The sequence below is a fragment of the Mercenaria mercenaria genome, chromosome 9 (assembly GCF_021730395.1).
Source record: "Mercenaria mercenaria strain notata chromosome 9, MADL_Memer_1, whole genome shotgun sequence".
NCBI classification, from domain to species: Eukaryota; Metazoa; Mollusca; class Bivalvia; order Venerida; family Veneridae; genus Mercenaria; species Mercenaria mercenaria.
This window is the reverse complement of record NC_069369.1, coordinates 60,410,929-60,433,142: the sequence shown is the minus strand read 5'-3', so window position 1 is coordinate 60,433,142 and position 22,214 is coordinate 60,410,929. Positions and strand designations below refer to the sequence as shown.

Sequence of the window (22,214 nt, the reverse complement as noted above, 5' to 3'; positions counted from 1 at the left end):
TAACTTTATTTATTTTATTTATGTCTATTCGAGTGCCAAGATATTTTGAATGTTCGAGTGAATAATTTGTAAGCAGGCCATTTACAAAATAACAAAAGATATAACCATAATTTTATCGTATACGTCCTGCTTCAAAAACTTATCATGCTTTCTTTTATTTTGCGTTAGAAAAACTTTTATAAAAATGTTATTACACCAATTCTCATGCCCATATTCCCCTCGAAAGGTGTGAGTCTGTGTAAATAAACAGACACAAAGATAGATAGATAAACACAACATTTCAATGTTTTTGTCTGTTCAAATTGGGAACTGGATTCCAGCAACTTGGTTTCCCGCCAATACTAAATATCAGAGCTAGCACGTGTCTGCGGTTGCACTGTCTGTCAGGTATATATGTAAAGTTGTCATTGTTCCCAGGTTACTCAGACAGTCTGGTGGCGGTTTCATGAAATTCTGAAATTAGAAAAAAGGCTAAGTTATGGTGGCATATTTCTGCTACGAGATAGCTAGATAGTTATCGCGATACTTCAAAATATCGTGATAAAGCGAAGTTTTCTGAAAAAAAATCTCAATAGACGAATTTACATTATAATCTCGATACAATTCGTGTAAGTGCCCACTGCTGCCATTTATTAGCTAGATGGTTATTTCGATATTGTCAGAAATTATCTTGATATTTCGAACTTTTCTGAAAAGTTATCTTAATAGCCTAAAGTTTCCTGTTAATATGAAGCATATCTAGAAAAAATAATTCACTGCGAAAAGGTTTTCAGAAAATTGGGACAATTTTGCTGTAAATTTTAAAATATCGTTATAGCTATCAAATATTTCGTGTCAGTTACAAGCATTAACGCGAAATTTTGCGCTAAATCATTTTCAGGAAATAGATTGAAATATCTAGAAGTTATCATTTATTGCTGAAATGTTTTCAGAAAAATGCACACGTTTCGAGGAAAGTTTACAAAATTATCATGATACTACCTAGTTATCTCGTTTGCAGAAATATTCCACCATATGCTTTACAATAAACGAAGAAAGAAAAAAAACACACAAAACAGGCAAATATGTGGTGGATGTCGCCAAAGATATGGACAGTAACTTTTGTTATTACATACTCACTTATAAATAGAGGATATTACATTAGCGTCTTTTCATACTGAATTTATTAAACGAGTTGAATAAAGTAATAAAATGCGAGGCTCTAACGTGCATTTTATCAATTTTATTCAACGAGTTTAATAAATTCAATTTGGAAAGTCACAAATTTAATATTCTTTTTATCACATGTTAACTTTTCCTGTCGAAACATCAAAAATTCTACTTTCTTTTACTATATAAACAAGTCAATTTGACCAACGTCTCCTATAGCATAAACGACATCGACGTCAATTCTGCAGCGGTAATATTGCGCGACTATAGGAGCGCAATACTATCTGCGAAAGAACGAGTGCATATATCCACATATAAAGTTGATAGCCTTTTTATTACACACCCACTATCAAATAATTAATTTGTCTAAATTATCGTTCTGTAACGAAAGACAGGAAAATACGAAAAGAATTTCTCCGAAAATGTAATAAACAAATCAAACTGACACACAGTAATATTTTGCGCAAAAATGACGTCAACTTGTTGTCGCAACGTGCGCGTGGACGCCATGCGATTCTTTCCATTACAACGTTAAGAAAACGTTCCACGTCCGATATGAAAGCGCTCCACGTCAATATGGAAAAACATTGCACGATCGCGGTCCATTGAAACTCAATGGAAACTAATTTTAGGTGTGTAATAATTTTCCATATTGACGTTCAAATTTCATATCGGGTGCGTGAGGTCATTTGTGATGTCAGTTTCATGCATTCCGTCACGTTTAAAAGTTCTTTAACCACAATATTTTCAATTTTACTCAGGCTAAAGAACAAATTATATCATTTATATAGAGAATAATAGGTTAGTGCCGTAGGTGAGAAAGTTTGTCCGGCGAGGTGGAGGAGGTTATCGGGTGAGCCGAAGGCGAACCTGATAACGTCCGGAGCCGAGCCAGATAAACTTTCTCCATCTTAGGCACTAACCTATTATTCTATTTATCTTGTCATTACTTCATTTTCCGATATCTGGCAATTTATTTTACAAAAATAAGTGTGCGACAACCGTTTTAATGACGTCATATTCGTAATGACGCCACCTATATAATGACGTAATCACCGACACAGTAATGTGGTTACAATTAAAAATCGCGATAACTTCTTCGTTTTTGAATGAAAACTCATTATTTGACCACTCATTTTCTTAGTTCGGACATTTCCAACACAATGGTGATGGTTTCAATGCAAAATTTCTTATGACAACAATATCGATCATAAGGTCACATGATCAACTGACCGTATATCACTGGTCACGTGTCAACTGACGGTATATCAAGAAAGATATACGGCACCCTGATATCGGGTCGAAAATACTGCAAGTGACAGGGTAATTATAGGTTATTAGCGAGCTCGAAGAGCAGGCCCGAAGGGCCTGCTCGAGAATCGAGCTTTACGGTAACGCAAGTATACTTCCACACTTGGTGATGGATTTGAAAAGTTTCGTCGGAAGTTCTTAAAAAGCGCACCCTAACGGATAGGTGCTCACAGGAAGTACTTCTTTCCGGAGTGAATACAGAACTTCATTCAACTGCTAAAAAATATTCATCACTCAACAATAATGAACGAATGCTTTCTAGTTGTTTGAAAAAAATATTATTTTCATTTAAAAGATCAAGCATCGGCCAGAAAATGTAATAAAAGGTCATTAATAAGCAGAAAGAAACGGGAACGCGGTAATGACGTCACCGTGACACCGGCTTTCCATAACTTTTGCAACGTATGATATTCACTGTTTCAGGTATGGTGACACTAAATGTAGACTTTTTCAAGTGAATAGGTTCTCCGGAATTTTTGTGAGTAGGGAATAGTTTCTTTATGACAAATAAATGATGCATAATATTTTTAGCTAAATCCGATTTCTTTGAGCTCGCTTTGAGGCTTTGCCTTATTTCATATTAGCTTTGTATCGGGAAATATGCACGAGTTCTTCAGCGGAAATATTGCGCGATTTTAGGAGCGCAATATTCTTCCGCTAAAGAACTAGTGCATATTTCCCGATGCAAAGATAATAACCTTTTTATTACATACGCATCTACACGTATAAATATTTTGAAATATCATAAATATGTTCAATAGCCTGAAAAGGATTGACAATACTGAACTAAATAGAAACAAGAAACGCGGCAATGCCACAAAACAAGGTTTTCAACACTTTTCATAAGAATAAAAAAGTATACTGAATCACAGTGCACCACTTTAAAGCACAACCTTAACCCTAAACCAAACCTAACCCTAACCCTAAAGCACAACCCTAACCCTAACCTAACCCTATTTTTAGTAACAATGACCTTGACCTTGATCCCAGAAACCCCAAAATCAATCCCAAGCTACAACTTTATATAAGTTTTCTATACACCAAGTTTCATCATGATAGCTCATTCCTAAGTTAAGTTATTGACCGGAAACCCTTTTCCTATTTTAAGTAACAGTGACCTTGACCTTGACCCCAGAAACCCCAAAATCAATCCTAGCCTTTGTCTTGATATAAGCTACATACATACCAAGTTTTATTCAAACATCTTTACCGAAACAAAAGTTATTGACCGGAAACCCTTTTTCTATTTTAAGTAACAGTGACCTTGACCTTGACCCCAGAAACCCCAAAATCAATCCCAGCCTTTGTCTTGATATAAGCTATATACATACCAAGTTTTATTCAAATATCTTTACCGAAACAAAAGTTATTGACCGGAAACACCAGTTTGACGCCGCCGCCCGCCCATCCGACCGCCCGCCCGACCAACGACATACCCCAATATAATAACTCAGGTTTTCGTTGAAAACCTGGTTAAAAATAGTGCAACAACTCACACTGAATTACGTCACGCACCCGATATGAAATTTAGGCGTCAGTGTATGGAAAAATGTTGACGTTTCCGGTACCAGTGTAACTTAACGGGGAATAGAAACGAGTATGTAATAATCAGTAAATATCGTGTTAGAATAAAGTCATTATTTGTCATTCAGGACGCGTTTTGTAACATTACCCTCGTTTAAATAAACATGTTTTATTTGCTGTTCAATTTTCATTTTTATTCCTTTTCATGTATGTAAACCTGAATCTAAATATTAAGATTTTCGTATATCGTTTTTGATGGAGAAAGTTAACTATTCTACATAGATAATAAAATGATGTTCTAAAAAAGATTATTATGAAAGATCATTTCGAAACATTCTGTCAAATTTTCTCTGTAAGTTATACTGATTGCCCGCATGGTTTTCTATGGAAAAGGCTTACCCCATAGGAAGATTGTGGCGGATGCTCAATACGGGTTGAATAACTTTTCAAGTCCATCCCAATAGCCCATCCAAAGCCGTTCAGCACTCCACCATTGTAAAGGAGAAACACGGGGTAGAGGTTGTCACACGACATGTCCTTCGAGAGGTTATACCAGTAATGGAGACCTGTTTAAAAGTAAATTAGAACTGCATAACTAGTTCTAGTAAAGTTAACTTTAAAAACACGTGCATGTTTTTGTCAGAACGGTAAAATGCTAGATTATTTTTTTCTACTGATTCAATTTATATTAAAAGGTATACATGTTATATCTAAGCAGTTCCATATACATTTGAGCCGTGCCATGATAAAACCAACATAGTGGGTTTGCGACCAGCATGGATCCAGACCAGCCTGTGCATCAGCGCAGTCTGGTCAGGATCCATGCTGTTCGATTTCAAAGCCTATTGCAATTATAGAAACTGTTAGCGAACAGCATGGATCCTGACCAGACTGCGCGGATGCGCAGGCTGGTCTGGATCCCTGCTGGTCGCAAACCCACTATGTTGGTTTTCTCATGATGTGGCTCATTTATACTTCCTGCTTGTAACAAACAAAACTGGCTACACTTGTCTTCATGGATGCACAATCCCGGTTTAAATCAATTAATGCATATGCACCCAGCCAGAAGAAAACATTTGAGTAAAAAGCCAGAGATTCCAAATTAGACCCCTGTATGAGGCAAAACAGAGTTTCTTCTCGTCAGGGTAAAGTCAGGGAAATTTGAAAAAAAAAATCAATATCAGTGATTTATTAGGGAAACTGGGGAAAAGATCTAGGAATTTTATTTCATCTGGCTGCTTAAAGACTGACAGTCAGTGATCAGTTTTTTTTAACAAACTGGCTGTAGTGATGGATGAAAGTTAACATTTTGAAATTCGTTTCTTAAAATGACTTTGATTAACAGCATCGGCCAGTCAAATAGCAAATGTTGAAAGTTAGCTATATATGAAAAACTCTACCTTGTACCTTGTCTTATAGCCATTACTGCTTTTCTAGAATTTCAATTGGTTAAAAGGTGGTCACATGGTCGGCTAGCGCATCGCCCCACTTATATCATACTGACCCCACATATTTCCACGGATGGTCACTTACAAACCCCAATAATTGATATTAATGCAAGAGGAAAGTAATTATTTACGTGACTTGAGAACGCGATATTCTTGTCAGGGAAAACAATTCTTGCTTTCTGTCTAGGTAATGTCAGAGCATTTTGTATCTCGTAATCTCTGGGAACTCTGAAATTTACACGGCGCTTTCCTATTCTTTTAGTTCAGGTTGGGAAGTTGTTTTTTACTTGCGGAGTAGAATATAGCAGTGGTAAGGCATACTGGTAGGTCAAATGTTATGCTGGAAACGGTGTTGGACCAGAACAATAAAAAACACATGGCTAACTAACTGACTGTTATGAATTGGGGGGTGAGGGGGGTCGAGAGGCATACTGAGCTTCTTGACCATATATTAAACGGCTTTGCACTTACCCATGGTATAAAAGCATGCGCCTTCGGTCCACATGCTTTTGTCAGCGCCAGCTTTAGTTTTGGGAATGGTAATAGAATGAGCTACAGGGTCCGTGCCGTTTTGTATCCACAAACCAGTTCCAGTTCCTTGCTGTTTAAATTGGTCAGCAGTTCGGCCTTGACAAATAGTCGCTGAAAAATGTAAACCGATCCGAATTTAGACTCGTTACAATATTCGCACTAACATAAACATGAAACATTACTTTGCAGATTTATGTTTTTTTTACAGATGGAATTCGACATAAGTTAAAAACAAAAGATAAACGTATTACCGGTACCATCTTTTTAACAGGTCAAGTTCTTCTGTGTGAATGTTAAGTAATACTTGTGACAGGGGGCCTCCGTGGCCGAGTGGTTAGGGTCGCTGACTTCAAATCACTTGCCCCTCATCGATGTGGGTTTGAGCCTCTGTTACGCTGCGCGTGGAAACGTTAAGTTTCTTTAAGGGAATATTTCAGCTCAAAGTCAGTCTTTTTTTATTATTATTATTATTTATTTGTTTCGAGTCCGCTTGATTGAGGGAATTAGCAAAATCCAGATTCTGTTTCTTCTTTTATTTAATTTTCAACAACAATATATGGATGTCCACATAACAACAACAATTTCTAAACACACGACAAACATTAATAAAAACTTTGTAATTATCTAGTCGGATATCTCGACATGAAACACAGAAGTATATGTCCTTCTTATTTCGTAGGTAAAATTCTCCTGATTTTCTTTTATCATTCACTTTTTATGAGGTTCATGACAACAATAAAATTAACCAATGATACTGCAGGAACCCTACATGTCCCCTAGCAACAAATCTCGCATACCGCGATACCTAGTGAGATTTCACGTGACAAGTTACCTCTGTCCTTGCGTGTCAAAAGATTACTATCTCATAAACAGATATTAAGATTATATAATAAAATGCAATAAGACCATTAACAGACGTATATTAGCAATTAGTTTGACACTGCAAGATCTTATCAATGTTTAGTAAGAAATAAAACATTTTTATAATGACAGCATGTAAATTCTTTTTGTTCTTTTAAAATTATTGACAAAGTTCGAGTTTTTACATATACAACCATTTTTAAACATTTTTTTAAAACAAATTATTTGAAAGTCTTAAACACTAATGTCACCGCATGACATCACCCCCGCGTCTATTTTTATTTTCACTCCCGTGAAATGAAATATAAAAAATATACGTATGTTTATTATAATATTTTTAGAAATTATCAGTTTTTTTAATCTTAACACCGCTATCAAAAAGGAAGATCTTTTATACATTTGAACTATAAATTCCAGTCTTTGTAATTTTAAGTCGACGCACCAATTATCACTATTTGTTATCTCCTGAAATAACCTCGTCCTCTTTTATTGTAATTCCATTGTTTGCCAGTACTTCTGCCATTGTTTGTATTACAGTTTCGGTCATTTACACCGTTCATATTCTTTGCTAACTCGGACACAGTTTCTGTCAATTTCTTCAACTGTTCTTCGTGATTCCGTCTTACGGATATGTAATGGTAGAAATACTGCATAAGTTGCTCACTGGCCGATCCTATGAAGAGATTCCCAGTATCTTCGTGTAACCAGAGAAGGAGTGTCTCTAAATTCTCATCTTGTTTCTTATATGATTGTCTGACCGCCTCGATGTCTTCTTTCTGAGACTCGTTTCGTCGAGACGCCAGTTCCAATTTTAATTCTGCTACACTGGACTCCATCTCAGCTGTAGCATTCCTCAGCTTCTCATTTTCCGTGATGAGTAACTCCTTTTCTCTGTTGATCTCGTCAAGGGAATTTCTTACTTTGTCCAGTTCCTCCTGCGTTTGTTTAGCAAGTATGATTGCATTCAGAGCATTACATTGTCGTTTTCTCGACCCATTACGTTCAATCAGGGATGTATTCGTAATACAACTTACGAAGAACATGTCGTCTTCCTCATGGAATGGAAATACCAATTCCATTAATTTTCGGTTCACAAATTCTGTCATTCGTAGCCTGTCTCGTCCTTGCTGTCTTGTTGATTTTGTGATGGTATTTCGCACTCTTTTTGCCGAGCAGGTTCTAGCGAAATGTCCTTGTTTCAAACATTTATTGCACATAGCGGACAGTGCGCGGCACTTCTCATATTTGTGTGTAAGTCCACATCGCGTACAAGTTACACAGTTTTTGGCATTGTTATTCCAGTATGTCCATTTGTTTTGTTCTCGGAAGTCCGGTTTACGTCCACAAATATTCATCTTTTCAAATAAAATTATATCCACCTATTTTGTGAATTCACAAGTTCCAATCTTTTACGTGTAGATGCACTCGCTTTTGTGATGGTACCAAGAAAGTCAAGTGAACATAGAAGCACCTTGTACCAGGTTTCTAGCACCAAGTGTTACGCTGCGCGTGGAAACGTTAAGTTTCTTTAAGGGAATATTTCAGCTCAAAGTCAGTCTTTTTTTATTATTATTATTATTTATTTGTTTCGAGTCCGCTTGATTGAGGGAATTAGCAAAATCCAGATTCTGTTTCTTCTTTTATTTAATTTTCAACAACAATATATGGATGTCCACATAACAACAACAATTTCTAAACACACGACAAACATTAATAAAAACTTTGTAATTATCTAGTCGGATATCTCGACATGAAACACAGAAGTATATGTCCTTCTTATTTCGTAGGTAAAATTCTCCTGATTTTCTTTTATCATTCACTTTTTATGAGGTTCATGACAACAATAAAATTAACCAATGATACTGCAGGAATCCTACATGTCCCCTAGCAACAAATCTCGCATACCGCGATACCTAGTGAGATTTCACGTGACAAGTTACCTCTGTCCTTGCGTGTCAAAAGATTACTATCTCATAAACAGATATTAAGATTATATAATAAAATGCAATAAGACCATTAACAGACGTATATTAGCAATTAGTTTGACACTGCAAGATCTTATCAATGTTTAGTAAGAAATAAAACATTTTTATAATGACAGCATGTAAATTCTTTTTGTTCTTTTAAAATTATTGACAAAGTTCGAGTTTTTACATATACAACCATTTTTAAACATTTTTTTAAAACAAATTATTTGAAAGTCTTAAACACTAATGTCACCGCATGACACCTCACTCGGGGCGTTGAATTCTTCATGTGAGGAAGCCATCCAGCTGACTTACGGAAGGTCGGTGGTTCTACCCGGGTGCCCGCTCTCGTGATGAAATAATGCACGGAGGGGCACTTGAGGTCTTCCTCCACCATCAAAGTTGAAAAGTCGCCATATGACCTATAATTGTGTCGGTTCGACGTTAAACCCAACAAAATTAATAAATAAAGAAAACAAAACCTACATTTCCTGCGCATAAAGTCCCAATTTCCTTTGTAGACTCGTTCCTTACACGCAGTGTGGTAATAGTGTGATAAAATCCATTGTATACATAATGATATTTAATTAATGACAACTTCCTTTTGGAAAATCAAATTGGCAGCGTGGTTCTTACCTGGGTCAACAAAGTAAGCTGTGACATAGTAGTTGCCATTATCTAGAATAACCGCTCTATTCTTTAGTGGAGGAAATGGATAATTGTGAGGATTTGGACTGAAACTCTCCGGGAACTGTAAAAAACGTTATTCAATGAACCTTTTTAAGACTTCATCTAAAAAAGGTGACATTTTGGCAACAAATATTTCATAGAAGTGCGCTGATTTCTAAATACGGATCAATGAAAACATTTGCCTATCATTTTGTTTCAAAGGTATATCAGTATCAATGCTTTCTCTTTTATATCATATGCATACAAAAATAAACAGCGTATGGGCGTTCCATTTAAAAAAAATGTTCGACTAAAAGTAAGCACTGGCTGCCAACATTAGAACACTATTTCCCTGAATATATATGGATAACACATTTAAACTACCCAAAACATACTTACTCTTACAGTTTACACATATTTTATTGCATATATTACATGTATTTCTATAATAACATTACAAATATACATTTACTATCAGTGAGATTAAAACAATATGGTGTCCATACTTACTCCAATTTGGATTCCAGCGATATAACCGTTAGCATCGAATATTAGAATCACTCCCATGTCACGGTCCTTGATATAACGTTCTCCTTTAAACTTTGGGTTATCTGCACGGGTAATTATAGGTTATTAGATTTGTATTGAGAAATATGAGGAGATAAAATGAATAAGTGTTCAGGTGTAGTAAAAGATCTTACAATATGTACTTCGTCTTTCATTATCTGTAGACCAAAGAATTCGACTATACCGTATTAAACAATCTGACTAAAGTACATCTCCGATCAACGCTACGCTTTGGATCTGAAGACGTGCTATTGATAGCCTCGTTCTGACTACCCTTCCGCTAGCCAATCAGAGCCTTGCTTTCAACATTTTGAAAGTGAAAGTAGAAGTTTAAAAATCTATATTTAGCCTGGGTTTTTCATTGACGACCACATCATGACTGCGCCCTCGTGTTTTGAGAGGAATCATATGTCAGGCAGCCGGTTATCTCAATCGGTAGAGCACTCGCCCTGTAAGCGAGGAATCCCGGGTTCGAGCCCTGGACTGATTGCACATATTTCTCACACTTTGACATTCGACGCTATTTTGATCATTCAGCCAAATGCTTGTTGAAACGAGTCGTCTGATTGGTTCAAATAAAAATGGATTGGTTCAAATAAAAATAGATTTGCCAAAATAAAAATAGCAATATCGGAAATCTTTTTATACAGAAAGATGAATGTGAATAATAATATCTGTCCCTCGGCGACCTGCGCATGGGCGGTAATTCTGCAAGCCTCATTACCGCCCAATGCGCAGGTGCCCTCGGGACGGATATTTCTATCCGATTCGTAAACACATGACTGATATTGCATATCGTATACATGTTAGCATTGAATTCTGGCAGATTATTTTTCTTGCATACCGTATTTCACAAATAACAAGTAGAAATACTTTCTTTGTAGCACTCTTTCTTATAGTAGAGCGCGGGAAATTAACGTCCGTAAGCAGAAGTGACCTCATTATGTTTTGCGTTACGCGCAATAACAAAGTTCCACTTAAGTTTTATCGTTTGTAGCGTAACGTTATGTTCTTATGGTAAACTAACGTATTTTGAATCGAGAAATATACTATAAGGAACGGAGAGAAACTATCAAGGTACCTGCATTTTTCGTATTTTTACATAAACAATATAATTATTATTATTATCAGTGCATGAACCACTAGTTGTTATTAACAGCACGAGAGTCATCTGGCATGGGGGGTGCCAGAGGGGTTTTGCCGGCATGGGTAAAATCACCGGAAACGCCAGTCCGGTGTGCAAGAATGGGTCATCCTCAGATCTTCGTTAAGAAGATCAAGAACTTTAGTCAGATTGCCGTATTAAATTACGTTCAGATCTTCCTACAATTAAGTCAAGTTTCACTGAAGTCTGCAAACCGAAGTACAAAAGGAATATTCAAGACAGAGTAATGTACCCTGCACCGCTATCATATTAAGGTTTAGCACTGAATTGTTTAATAAACGAACAACATCTTTACAAACAACCTATCTGTCCAATACATTTTTACCGTTCTGTCCCGTAGAATTGGATATTTAAAATATTCTAAAAGAGTTATTCCCCCTTTTTAAAAAGAATGCCATTTGTAAGGAAATAAAGGTAAACAATTGTCAAAAACGATGTTTAACCTAGTTATGTAAAGCTTAAGCACTGGGACATTGTTGCAAATGCATCAAAACGAAGACATGTAACAGGTTTTTAAAAATGGTGAGTTTTTAAAGGCGTTGAACTTTCCAGAAGCGTGGCCCCTTCATGCAGTCCCTTTCCAGAATTCAATAATGTATGAGTAAATTGACAATGGTTTTGTAGAATAATATAAATGTTTTATATGCTGTTTAATTTTCATATAAAACAATTCTTTCTTTCTATTATTTGGTGATGTTCAAACTTTTTCTCGGAAACATGGACCTAACTCTTAATGTCAACACAGGCAAGTCAAATTTGAGCAGAAGTAAAACAAGAAATGTCTTTAAAAAGACAAACGGCGTAGAGGTAATAATGTTTGGCGCATGAAAAATTCAGAATTAAACAGGATGTACATACAGGAAAGATTTGGATATGCATATACGGACACATTATTCATTTGCAATAGTTCAACTAGGCAGCAAATTTAAATGATCAAGAGGTATCCTTTTAGTGATAGAAGGTCAACATGATTTGACGTCCAGGGCTGATTCTGAAATAATTTCGTGTTGGGTCAGAATCCCCCATAAGTAACCCACTAGCACAATATGTCGACCAGCGTACAATTAGTTGGGCTGGAAAAGGCTAAAGCCTTGCCAGAGCGAGGCTTCAGTGTGGAAAGACCCCTGGTGTCAAATTATGTAGGGAATAACTCAGTTTCGTGAAATAATAACAAAGAATTGTTAAATTTTCTGCTTTATTTTCACGAAGAACATGAATTTGCCGTATGTGCGAAACCGCGTACAGTCCGACACCGCGGGTACACCGACCAGCCACAACTCATTCATCTATAAGCGAGGTACGCAACGGGGGAAGAAGTTTACTTCGATTTCTGCAGCGGTGATAAATTACTAAAAACTTTAAATTTGAATATATCAGTTTAGTTTAGGGTAACAAAACTACTAAATATGTTCCATTTAATATGTGCCTTCTGATAATCAATGTCATTTAAGACTTAATAAATGGTTTATCTTCTCAGCGCGCACATGTTCCGTGTCCAGATTACTACAGAATCTAGGTCAAAAACCATGTTATTCAGCTAACGCCGAAAAATCGTTTATTTAACCTTTTTTTTTTGATACTTATATATTTTAAGAAGACTGATAATCATCCATATTATGCACAGAGACTGATAAACACCTGATTAACTAACTAATGTAATTAGCTGATAGCCACCTGTGAGATTTACTGAAACTGATAAACACCTGCATAATATACTGAAAGTGATAAACACCCGCTTAATGTACTCGGACTGATAACCACCTTCGACTGAAACTGATATAAACTGATAAACATCTGCATAATGTACTGAAACTGATAAACACCCGCATAACGCATCCAGACTAAAAAGAATATATGCATAATGTACTCAGACTTATAAATACCTGTATTATATTATACTAAGACATATAACCGCCTGCATAATATACTAAGTCTGATAACACATGCATAATGTAACGGTTGATAACCCTCTGCATAATATACTTAAATATGATATTCTTAGACTGATATACACCCACATACTGCACACATACTGCACACATACTGATAGGCACCCACATATTGCACAAGTTTTGACTTAGACTGATAAACAAGTGAGTGTATGTTGCATTCAGAATGGTTCACACATGCATAGGCCTACTGCACCCAGACTGATAAACACATGCATACTGCACTCAGATTGATAAACACCTGCATACTGCACTCAGACTGATAAAAACATGCATGCTGCACTCAGACTGATAAACACATGCATACTGCACTCAGACTGATAAAACCTGCATAGTGCATTGAGACTGATAAAAACATGCATGCTGCATTCAGACTGCTAAAAACATGCATGCTGCACTCTGACTGATAAACGCGTACACTGCATTAACACTGATAAACACCTGCATACTGCACTCAGACTGATCAACACATGCATATTGTACTCACATTGATAAACATCTGCATACTGCACTCAGACTGATAAACACATGTATATTGCACTCAGACTAATAAACATATGCATACAGCACTCATACCTATAAACATATGAATACTGCACTCAGACTGATAAACACCTGCATACTGCACTTAGACGAATAAACACATGCATACTGCACTGAGACTGATAAACACATGTATACTGCACTCAGACTGATAAACACATGCATAATGCACTCAGACTGATAAACACCTGCATATTGCACTAAGACTGATAAACACATGCATACTGCACTCAGACTGATAAACACATGCATACTACAATCATACCTATAAACATATGCATACTGCACTTTGATTGATGAACACTCGCATAGTTTACTAAGATTGATCAACACCATTGCATATTGTACGAAAACCGATAAACACTTACACAATATACTTAAACAGACTTAGTCCTGCATAATGTACTAAGATAACACCTATATAATGAAATAAGACTGATTAGAAACAACTTACCATTGCATCCAGTACCTGGACTCAGTGACGCCCACCCGTCTGACAGAGCTTCTGCACGAGTTCTTGGTACGCTGTTGAAAGCACTGAATGGGTTTAAACCCCACGTCACTGCAATTTAAAACGCAAATCATTAGAACGTGGTATTTATGTAGTCAGGCTTAAATAAAACAAACCAGCCCCCCTTCCCCATAAAATATGGGGAAAAAACCAATCACGGATTTTTTTACTGAAATCGTCAATTTGTAAGTTACTTTCTATAAAATAATTAAATGAGCGAAACAAAACAATAAGCAACAACAACAACATCTAGCAATCAATTATCTATCGTCAGTTTGAATAAACTTCAAGTTTCCAGCATACAGATCATATTTAGCAAATTACGTACCTTTTAGGCCGTTCCAGTCTGCTTCTGAAAATATAAAGGTGTACGGAATATCATAAATTATGTTAACCTATATACAAGAAATATCTTTAAAAATGATGGTCGGTGAATTGTAATAAGGAAAGAAGTTTATGAATTTTTCATCTAACATTCATATTTCATCTAACATTTTTCAAATTGCAAAACTAAACACCGCACTTTAACAATTTAAATGGTTCTCTTTTAATTTTTCGCAAAGGTTTCGTAGGGTTGCAATTTTGTTTCGTTTATCCTTAGACGAATAATTACAGCAGTAGTTTGATGAAGATTCATGAAGCGGTTCATGAGAAGAGGTCATTAAACGTGTTTATATCTTTAGCTAAATTGGTCTCTATCCCCATTTGTAACAAAATAGCAGGAGACCTTACGATATTGTTACACATCGAGTTTGATAAAAATCCATTACATTTTAGTGGTTAATGCGAAGAAAGGCATATCTACTTTTAGCTATAGTGGTCCCTAATAGGGCCCAAGTTCCTATATAAATAAATTTGGAAGAGGACCTTATAATGATGCTCCAGACCAAGTATGACAAGATCCACCAAGCTGTTCATGAGACGCTGTATAAAGGCATTTCTAGTTTTAGCTCTAGCAGCCCCTAAAAGGGGTCAAATGTCCCAGCTGAACAAAGTTGGCTGCGGGCCTAATAAAGATGCTACAAATCAAGTTTGATTAGAATACATGAGAAAAATCAATTAAAGGATTTTTTTTATTTATTATTTTTATTTATTTCTAAAATAGGCCAACTGATCGCTTTAACAAACAGCATATTCGCTATTCATGAATCTTTGGACAATGACGTCACACCTATAAAAAAGTGAAGGTCAAGCAAAACATACAATTGTAATTATTTCAATATTTCTGTTTCATAAGCAAAGTTTGACCGTAGTCATATCACATAGATAAACTGTATGCAGCGTACCTTCATTTCAGTGTAATGAGATTTAGTCATTATATAGCATATACATAATAAAACAGATTTCAACTGAGTTCAATAGTTGCATACCATACTAAAGAAAATATTCATATATAATAAATCAGTTAAATAATTTATAACAAATATATCGAAGCAAACAAGTATTCATTTTAATATGCAATCTGAGTAAGTCACAAAAGCAAGAAACCTTTTCATATACAGACGACAATTGTAACAAGGAAAATCTTTTAAAAAGCACTTCTCTACATAAAAGACTCTTATCACACCCTTATTCATGTGATACGCAGACCGTATTCAGCTCTTTCTTTAATTTGATATATGTTGGTATTTGAACAGGCTTTTATCATATTTATTAAACTTACTTATCATTTTGAGATATATCAATATTCTTGCTAAATATACTGAGCCAAAGTTAGCTTTAAAACTGTGAACAGCGTCGTTTAGGATAAACGCTTTGTCTACATTTCACTCAGCGTAGCACAATCAACAGAGTGAAAGAAATTGACACTCTCGTCCAATCAGGCAGAGTGTTGCATATATCTTCCATTTTGATAAATTATCTATAATGCGTTATCAAGTAGTTTGATTTGCAAACTGAAGTCACGTGGCATAGGTAACGAATTCGTTCTTAGACAGCGTTCGCCGAAAAAATGTCCTGTCGGGAGAGGAAACTAATCCGATATCCTTCTTAATTAAAAGTATATTTGAGCCGTGCCATAGGAAAACCAACATAGTGACTTTGCGACCAGCATGGATCCAGAGAAAGCATGGATCCTGACCAGACTGCGCGGATGCGCAGGCTGGTCTGGATCCCAGCATCCGCGCATGCTTGTCTGGATCCATGCTGGTCGCAAAGCCACTATGTCGGTTTTCTCATGGCACGGCTCATTTTTCGTGTATGTATACAATGTTAATATGGTGATATCTGTGCCCAATAACTATACCCAGCGAGAATGCCCATATCGGATAGATGTCGGTAAGTGAGACTGGTCCGACAAAGGCCAGATATCTGCTTGATACAAAAACATGAATCGTATCAATTTACTTTTGTTATACTGCCTAACCGTTTTATGTTTTTATTTCAGTTTATAATTAGAAAAAAAGACAATGGTCCAGATCAGATAAATGCTGTTGAGATCGGACCACTTATTTTAGCGGTATATAACCGATATATAAATGATGTAGGTCCAATATTGGCTAGATATGGGTTTGCTGGCAGGGTATTTGCCTGAATAGAGAACAGGTCTAAGTTAACGTGCACGCCTGAATATAACTTGTTTAAGTTAAAGGGCCTGCCTGAATATAACTTGTTTATGTTTAAGGGTACGACTGAATAGAACTTGTTTTAAGTTAAAGGGCACGCCTGATTCAATTCAATTTTTTTTTTCAATTCAAATAAACTGAATAGATCTTGTTTCAAGGCACGTCTCAAGATGCACAATATCGTAATATCAAGTTTTAAAACAGATAGGAACATCTATAAGTAAAGTGATATAAAGATTACAATATGTTTTTTTTACGCGTGACTATTGATTTTCTGTGGAAGGCGGGTTTTTTTATGAATAAATAGTACCAATAATCACATTGGCCTTTTTTCTTTAACCTTTTTTTGAAACTATTTCTTGCAAATAAAACTCCTTTCTATGACAAATTAAATGGTTCTTATAAAAATCATCTTGATTAAATGGTTAAATTATTACCACGAAGCTTATTTTAGCTATACGTAGATATGACTGTTAACACAAGTTTAAGGTATTTAAATCTGACACCCTCGGCTGTTCGAATAAGCCAGTCCGACACCCGTTTTATAAAATTGTGTTTCTGTAAGAATACAAGAAAATAGCTAAACTATAAGAAGACGACAACTTACGATTTCTGCTAAGGAAGAGACAAGCGCCAAACAACGGCAAACTCAGTAAAATTGTAGCCTTTAACATCTTGATTGTCATTCGCTAGCCCGTGTAAAACTAATTTCCAAAGTACTCACTCACTTATATATCTGTTCAAAACGTTGTTTTTAAATTTTTTTTTTTTTACGAGGTTGCAAAACTATACAGCATATAAAAAGTTCGAGGAACATTATTTCTGGCAATAGTGATAGATGGATAATATCATTAGAATAGCTATTAACTCAACCCACTCCACTCTTCCATCCCTCTACTACAACACCTGAGCAGTATCAACAACAACAACAAAAATAATAACAGCAATAATAACAAAAACAACACTTTAGTTTACACTTAGTTCCTGGACATATACACAATTTCAATTAAGATGTATTTTTCCGCCAAAATGAATAAAATTTTAAGGCTTTAGCGACTTTTTAAACTTGTCAAACTTTTCTAAACTAAAATGAATAGATGAATGGTCGATTAATTTTCGACAGAATACTATCATAGCATTCTAACGTGAACTGATATCCAGAATTCTAATTCATTGCAATTTTTCACCTTGGTTGCTGGCCTTCAGTTGCGGAAATGCTGGGTAAAAAGGGATTCATACGCTCATTTGGATTGTTTTCATGCATTTCCGGAATCCGGAGATCGACAGGAACACTGTTTTTTATTAAATAAAACATGTATTTTATCAATGCTAACGTGTTTAGTTTTTTATTGAAGGCTTAAAATGTTTTCGTTTTACTTAATGAAATTTTCCTGTACCCTAACTTTTTACAAGTACTCTGTAATTTAAGTTGACAGCATTTTTGGGTTGTTAGCCTCGTTGCAGAATCGTTATCATATCCGACATTATGGTAAATAGAACTTTAATTGGAACGGTACTTGATCATCAGATGATGAATAACAACAGGTGTTTAATGACAGCTTACTCGACTATTTTTTAAATTCTGCATAATACTCGGCTAGCTTACAGTACATACGAGGGCTGCTCCAAAAGTAACGTCACCGAGTTTATTGCATACGTTACTAAATATAGTAACAAATTTGCATTGAATTCAAACGTATATGAGCAGCGTGAGGCCGATATTAGTTTTCGTGTGAGCTGGTGTGCCTGATATCGATATCAGGCACACTTCCGGCCATATCAGACACACTTCCGGCTGCGCAAAACATCCAGATTTTATACTTTTACTGACACAATGTCAAGTATATACAACTTAACATTTATTTTATAAACAAAATGCATGGTAAATGAACATAATTTCGCTAGCTTCCTCTTCTAGTGTGGTTGAATCAGGTTGACACCGCCAAGTGATAGTCGGAAATCGACGGTTGGGTGAATGATGTAGATGTAAACACAAGAAACTACGGCCCTCGAATGCATGAATTTAAAACAAATGCTTAAAAGGAAATGACGTCAGCGTCATCAGACAACGTTGACTTTCCCGCGCATTACGTGAAAATTCAATGACGCTGTGGAAAATTAATTTATAAATCATTTAGATCTCGTTTTCACTTTAACAGCAGAGTGAAACATATCAATAAAAAGGTTATAAAGCAGGGCTAGTTTGCCTTAAGGCGATATTGGCATACCAGACCGGTATTAGCCATCGGACCAGCACCTCTCCTAGTATGCCAATAACGCCGTTAGGCACACCAGCCCTGTATAATAACCTGTAAATAAAGTTTGATCGGCAGAGGGCAAGAGGCGACGTTACTTCGTATTATTATAATATCATATGATTTTGCGCGTTATTTTTATGTTAATTGATAATTGTGTTTGTTTCTTTGTTTTTATGTTTACGCAACAAACATTCTTTTCGCGAGCGGCATATGTGGTATACTTTGAATCTCCGTGTATTTTAAACTGGCGAAACAACTTTGTATAATAATATTTACTCAGGTTATCAGCACTGAATAACCGCTGAGCTTTCCAAAATTAATGTCACAATGCTCGGCTTTATGCTTATAAAAAAGTTCACTTTACCACAAGTTACCCATGGATAGCGTGCGTTAGGTAACAACTGTGACACTTCAGCATGTTTAAAGATCTTTTACGTCAAAAATGTGCAACAATGGACCAGTTTGAGACAAGGACATGTTTCACAAAAGTTCACAAGTTTTAACCAAAGTTTTTTCCTAAGTAAGAAATTTCAAAACACATTTATTTCATATGACATACATTGTGGCTATTCGCCCCCAACGCGTACTCTAAACAACTAAATGGGGCCTCCTTGGACGAGTGGTTAAGGTCACTAACTTCAAATCACTTGCCACTCACCGATGTGGGTTCGGGCCTTGGAGCGTTGAGTTTTACATGTGAGGAAGATTTCCATCTGGCTTACGGAAGGTCGATGGTTCTACCCAGGTGCCCGCCCGTAATAAAATAATGCACGAAGTAGCACCTGGGGTCTTCCTCCACCATCAATGCTGGAAAGTCGCCAAGTGACATGCAATTGTGTCGGTGCGACGTTAATCGCCAAAAAAAAAAAAAAAAAAAAATCAAAGCCCTTAAAGGACTGATCCACTAGACAATGCTACATGCCAAATATCTAAGCTCTGTGCATTGTGGTTCAAGATGAGAAGATTTTTTAAGGTTTTCCCTATACAACTCTATGTAAAACTAAGTTTGTCCCAGGGTGGGGCCAATTTCTACCTTAACCCTAAACCCTAACCCTAACCCTAGAGCGGAGCGATTCCGCATATTTTGAATGTGAATATAAAGTTCATAATTATTCTAGAATCCGTTGCTGCTTGTTTTTGCTGTTTAAAACAGTAGTCCTCAGTTGCTCAAACACTCACACAATACCAGGCAAGATTATAAAAAATAAATATGGGACTATTTTTTTACACGTCCAGAATATTTCTGTGATGCGGTCACATAGAAATAGAAGGAAAACTCAAACGATGCGAGGTTGAAACATTGTAGTTGATTTAGAGCTATAGCCAGTTGCCAAAGGACTGGTTAAAACACTCAACAAATAGATATATGTTAAATCCAGATTGTTAAGTACTACAAAAAGTCAGGGTTTAATCAAATTCTACATTATGGAATTTCTGATCTAACCGTGTTTTTTTTAAATCTGCGCAATAGTGCCTTTTTCAAATATCAGTGTTTTAATCGCTCATTTTAATATCCTCTTAAAATATGGATAAGCGTCTACTTCTTTGCTATTACGTAATGTTAAGTGTACCAAAGGTCTCTTATAACTCATTACATGAGTGGCGATGCACTTTTATATTGCTTTTGTTTATAACTTTGTATAATATACCGTATGTACATTGATATGAGACTCAAATAAAGATTATTATTACATACTAATTTAAAATCTCCATTAAATTTCAATGTAACCTGAAACGTCAATACTTTTCCATATTGACGTTCAAATTTCAAATCGGGTGTGTGACGTCATTTGTGACGTCAGTTTCATGCATGCCGTCACGTTTAAAACTTCTTAAACGATGATATTTTCAATTTTACACAGGCTTTATAACAAATTTCAATCATTTATATAATAATTTTAAGTGTAGATGCGTATGTAATAAAAAGATTATTAGATTTGCATCAAGAAATATGCACTCGTTCTTTCGCGGAATAATATTTCCGCTGCAGAACTCATGCATATCGCGGGCCTGTCGATATTATATTTCGAACATACCATTTATAAATCATTGCGCTCGACATCTCGTCCCTCGTACAAATACCCTTGGTATTCTAAATTACTAGTAGTGAAATCATATCATGACAGTAATCATTATTATTTGTTTTTAAAATGTATGTGAAAAGATACAAGAACACAACTGTAAATCTAAATAATGTCTATTAAAATGAAAAACAAAGAGGACAACTTACGATCCCTTTTGAAGATGAAGCAGGAGCAAAGAAACGGCAGAATCAGTAAAATGGTGAGTCTCAACATCTTGATTATCCTCAATAACTCGGGGCACAACTAATTTCCAAAGTACTGACACACTTTTATATCTGTGAACTGGTCTTTCGCAAATACTCAAAAACCATACATCATATAAAAAGTTAGGGGAGCATTCTGTGGACAAGTGTGAACTATGTATAGCGTTGTTATGTTAACGGTTGGCTCATCTTTCTCCGTCGCCGACGAAACGATAAGACTGGTAACATATTAGCTCAAGGGCTCGTGTACCTAAGTAAAATACATTTTCAAGGGGTTTGGAAGGAGGGGTGAGGACGTACAGTGATAAGCTGTAAACATTAAGTGAGCAAAATGTTTCGTTGTAAACAAAATGTTGGAATTGTAAACAAAAAAACAAAACAAAACAAAAACAAACAAAACAAAACAACACCAACAAACAAACAAATAACTGGTGTTTCTTGACCCGTAAGTTGATTTTTATTTTATTTAACATTTCCTGAATGAATTGTGTCCACGTTGTGGCCAAAGGTTTTTCTTTTCTTTAGCAATATTGTCTCTATAGTCTGTTAGTATTAAGACAAAGAATGCTGCAGAGTTTGTGTGCAATGTTTACAAATGAATGTCTTGATATTTTATATAATTTTACCATTTTTTTTTAGTAATTACGACTTTTCTCTGCATGCTATAAATAATTCTTTCTTTTTACTATTAGCAAAAACTTATGGTTCTGCTTCAACTTCCGCCATATTCTGACCATCCTCTTGAACTGTAAGCTCTTGTGTATGAGTCCAAAACATTGTTCAGGAGATTGAAATGTTACTCACGTTTTCTGTGAACATAATGAAAATTTAGTAACAAAATTTGAATGATGTATTAAAAAAAAACATTGAAAAAAAACTATTTTCTATTCATAACATCAGAACAAAGGAT

General features: G+C 35.7%; 1 protein-coding gene across 2 annotated transcripts; it reads right to left on the bottom strand.

The window, feature by feature from the left end:
• Positions 1 to 21,382, bottom strand: LOC123547240 (uncharacterized). 2 transcript variants are annotated; one of them, XM_045334187.2, is made up of 8 exons: positions 21,248 to 21,382; positions 14,524 to 14,547; positions 14,139 to 14,246; positions 9,971 to 10,071; positions 9,428 to 9,542; positions 5,904 to 6,074; positions 4,384 to 4,550; positions 1 to 453 (listed from the first exon to the last, which is right to left on the bottom strand). In XM_045334187.2, exons 1-8 carry the CDS (start codon positions 21,312 to 21,314, stop codon positions 355 to 357), a joined length of 852 nt encoding a protein of 283 aa, XP_045190122.1. In that variant the 5' UTR covers positions 21,315 to 21,382; the 3' UTR covers positions 1 to 354. The 2 variants fall into 2 exon arrangements, with proteins under 2 accessions (XP_045190122.1, XP_045190121.1); XM_045334186.2 differs by lacking the exon at positions 21,248 to 21,382 and adding an exon at positions 17,367 to 17,501.
• Positions 21,383 to 22,214: the final 832 nt, after the last annotated feature.

Coding starts and splice junctions, on each gene's coding strand:
- LOC123547240 (XM_045334186.2), bottom strand. CDS start 17,445: ATGACAATCAAGATGTTAAAGGCTACAATTTTACTGAGTTTGCCGTTG. Junction 10,072..14,138: donor TCCAGGTACTGGATGCAATG/GTAAGTTGTTTC, acceptor TTACCCGTGCAG/ATAACCCAAAGTTTAAAGGA. Junction 454..4,383: donor CGCCACAATCTTCCTATGGG/GTAAGCCTTTTC, acceptor TTCTAATTTCAG/AATTTCATGAAACCGCCACC.